Source organism: Malurus melanocephalus, unplaced genomic scaffold (genome assembly GCF_030028575.1).
Source record: "Malurus melanocephalus ecotype Western Australia unplaced genomic scaffold, MMel_1.1 scaffold_672, whole genome shotgun sequence".
NCBI classification, from domain to species: domain Eukaryota; kingdom Metazoa; phylum Chordata; class Aves; order Passeriformes; family Maluridae; genus Malurus; species Malurus melanocephalus.
The window spans coordinates 128,572-130,742 of record NW_026623904.1 but is presented as its reverse complement, the minus strand read 5'-3'; the positions used below and the strand labels follow the sequence as shown (position 1 = coordinate 130,742).

At 36.0% G+C, this 2,171-nt stretch overlaps 1 protein-coding gene across 1 annotated transcript in view; it reads right to left on the bottom strand.

Moving 5' to 3' along the window:
* The window catches only part of ABCA5 (ATP binding cassette subfamily A member 5), a 33,199-nt gene that overhangs the window by 8,334 nt on the left and 22,694 nt on the right, over positions 1–2,171 (bottom strand). The window contains exons 22-24 of the mRNA XM_057383998.1: positions 1,978–2,148; positions 658–771; positions 124–263 (exon numbers count right to left, since the gene is read on the bottom strand). Coding sequence (XP_057239981.1) covers positions 124–263; positions 658–771; positions 1,978–2,148 — 425 coding nt within the window. The remainder of the gene's footprint in view (positions 1–123; positions 264–657; positions 772–1,977; positions 2,149–2,171) is intronic.

The following is a 2,171-nucleotide window of genomic DNA, read 5'->3' as shown; positions in this document are numbered from 1 at the left end:
GCAGGAAAAAGCAGGTGAAAGCAGGAAAAAGGTGAATTTTCCCCAAGCAGTTGTTGTTCTTCATGCAATAAACGACCAGAAAGGAAACATCAGGAGCTCTGGGAAGGATCCCTGGGTTTTCTCACCTTTATAAAACAGATCAGGCATCCAATGAGAGGATAAATGGGGATGAAGATGGAGAAGAGATAATGCAGGACACTGGTGACCAGGTACAAATCCAGGAAAAAGGCCACTTCGGTGACAACTGTGCAGAGCAGGGCTGTCTGCACAAAAGAAATGGGGAAAAAGTCCATTTTTATCCATTTCAGACTGTCAAAGCACAATTTAGCTAATTTAAATAGTTTTTGTCACTCAGGATATGGCAGTGAGAGAGAGGCATTGGTTTCCCATTTCCTGGGGATTAAGGACAGACAGCTCAATGAAATAACTKTGATTAATAAAAATTAATAMATATTTAAAAYATATTARTATTTTATATTAATATTTTATRTRATYATTATAATACTRTAATAATTAATATATACTTATACATTAATAAATATTAAAATTAATTAAAAATTTAAAAATAAAACTATAAAAAATAGAAATAAAAAAATAACAAAATGCTCTGGCTTTGGAGATCCCCAGCTTATCTCAGCTCCAGGCCAGGTCACTCACCACTGAAAATATAAATGACCAAAATTCCTTTGTGTTCTGCACTTTTTTGAAGGTGAAGGAGACCACGTAGGTGAAGAGCACCACGGAGGGGACGTAACCAATCAGGCAAAAAATCTGCAGAGACAGGAGAGGCTGCTCAGGGAATGTGCAGGGGGAATTCCTTTGCACAAAATCAGCTGGAATTGCCTCTGTGTGATACAGAACTCTGGGTTAATATTTGTTGTTTTATTTGATATATTTATTATAGACAATAAATATACTATATAATACATATTATATTACAATATAATATAAATTAAAATATTAATATCTATAACATAACTATATATTATTAAAAACACAAAGAGTGTGTGGAAAGGCAAAAGTCTCCCTCCCTCTATTTCTTATAAAAAAAAAAAAGGGACAGAGTTTTAAATACAGACACCCATAAATGCTGACCTCAAAATTTTGGCAAATATTAAGAAATTCACTGCAGCACTTTTTGTAGAAATTCAAATAAAGGCAGAAAACCAGCCCTGCAGCCACATCCCAAACATGATTAACACTGGAAAAGCAGCTGRGAAAAGCTGAATATTCCTCTAAATATCCCAGGGAAGCCCTCTCTGAATATCAAAGTGTCAAAGCCTCGTGGTTTCCAGGCTTTAATCACATCTGCAATTCAYTGCAGGGATGGGCTGAGCTCAAAGTCACAGCGCCCTTGTCTTTAACAGCAAACACAGCAATCCCCAGCACAGGGGAAGGAGCATTTCCTTGGAAAACTCGGGAATTTTTTTTTTATATAATTAAATCAATTTTTATCAATTGATTTTTTTTTTTATCATTTTTTTCCAGCCAGGCTGGAAAAACCCTTTGAGATGGTTGAGTCCACCCTGTGACCACGCAGTCCTCAAACACCTCCCTCCCTGAGCATCTTTCCAATCCTCATCACCCCGTGAAAAAATCCTTCCTAATCCAACCCAAACCTCCCCTGGCCCTGCTTTATTTCGAGCCGTTTTCCCCGTTTTTTTTTGGATTTTTTTCCCGTGAAAAACTTTGTGCCAGCAGCATTTTTCTGAAAAAAACAAAAAATTTCAGATGGGAAAAAAAAAAATCAGGAAAATGCTGCTGAATGAAATAAGGAAAAGAAAATACTTGTAAGTATAATAATAATAAAATAATAATAATAATGATAATGATAATAATAATGATAATAATAATATAATGATAAGAATGATAATGATAATAACGATAATAATAATAGAATGATAATGATAATAATAATGATGATGATAATAAAATATAATAATACTTGTAAATAAGGATAACCCTGCCCAGGCTCACCACAGCCAGGAATTTGCCCACGTAGAAATAAACACCATAGTGGAAGGCAAAGAGGCTGCCRATCATCAGCACGAGGATGAAGAAGAACAGAGGAAGGTCCACCACAGCCTGGCCAGTCCAATAAGCTGAGGGGTAGAGCCCTGCAATCTTCAGCTGGGTGTAAGCCTTGATCTGGGAAGCACAGCATTAATCAC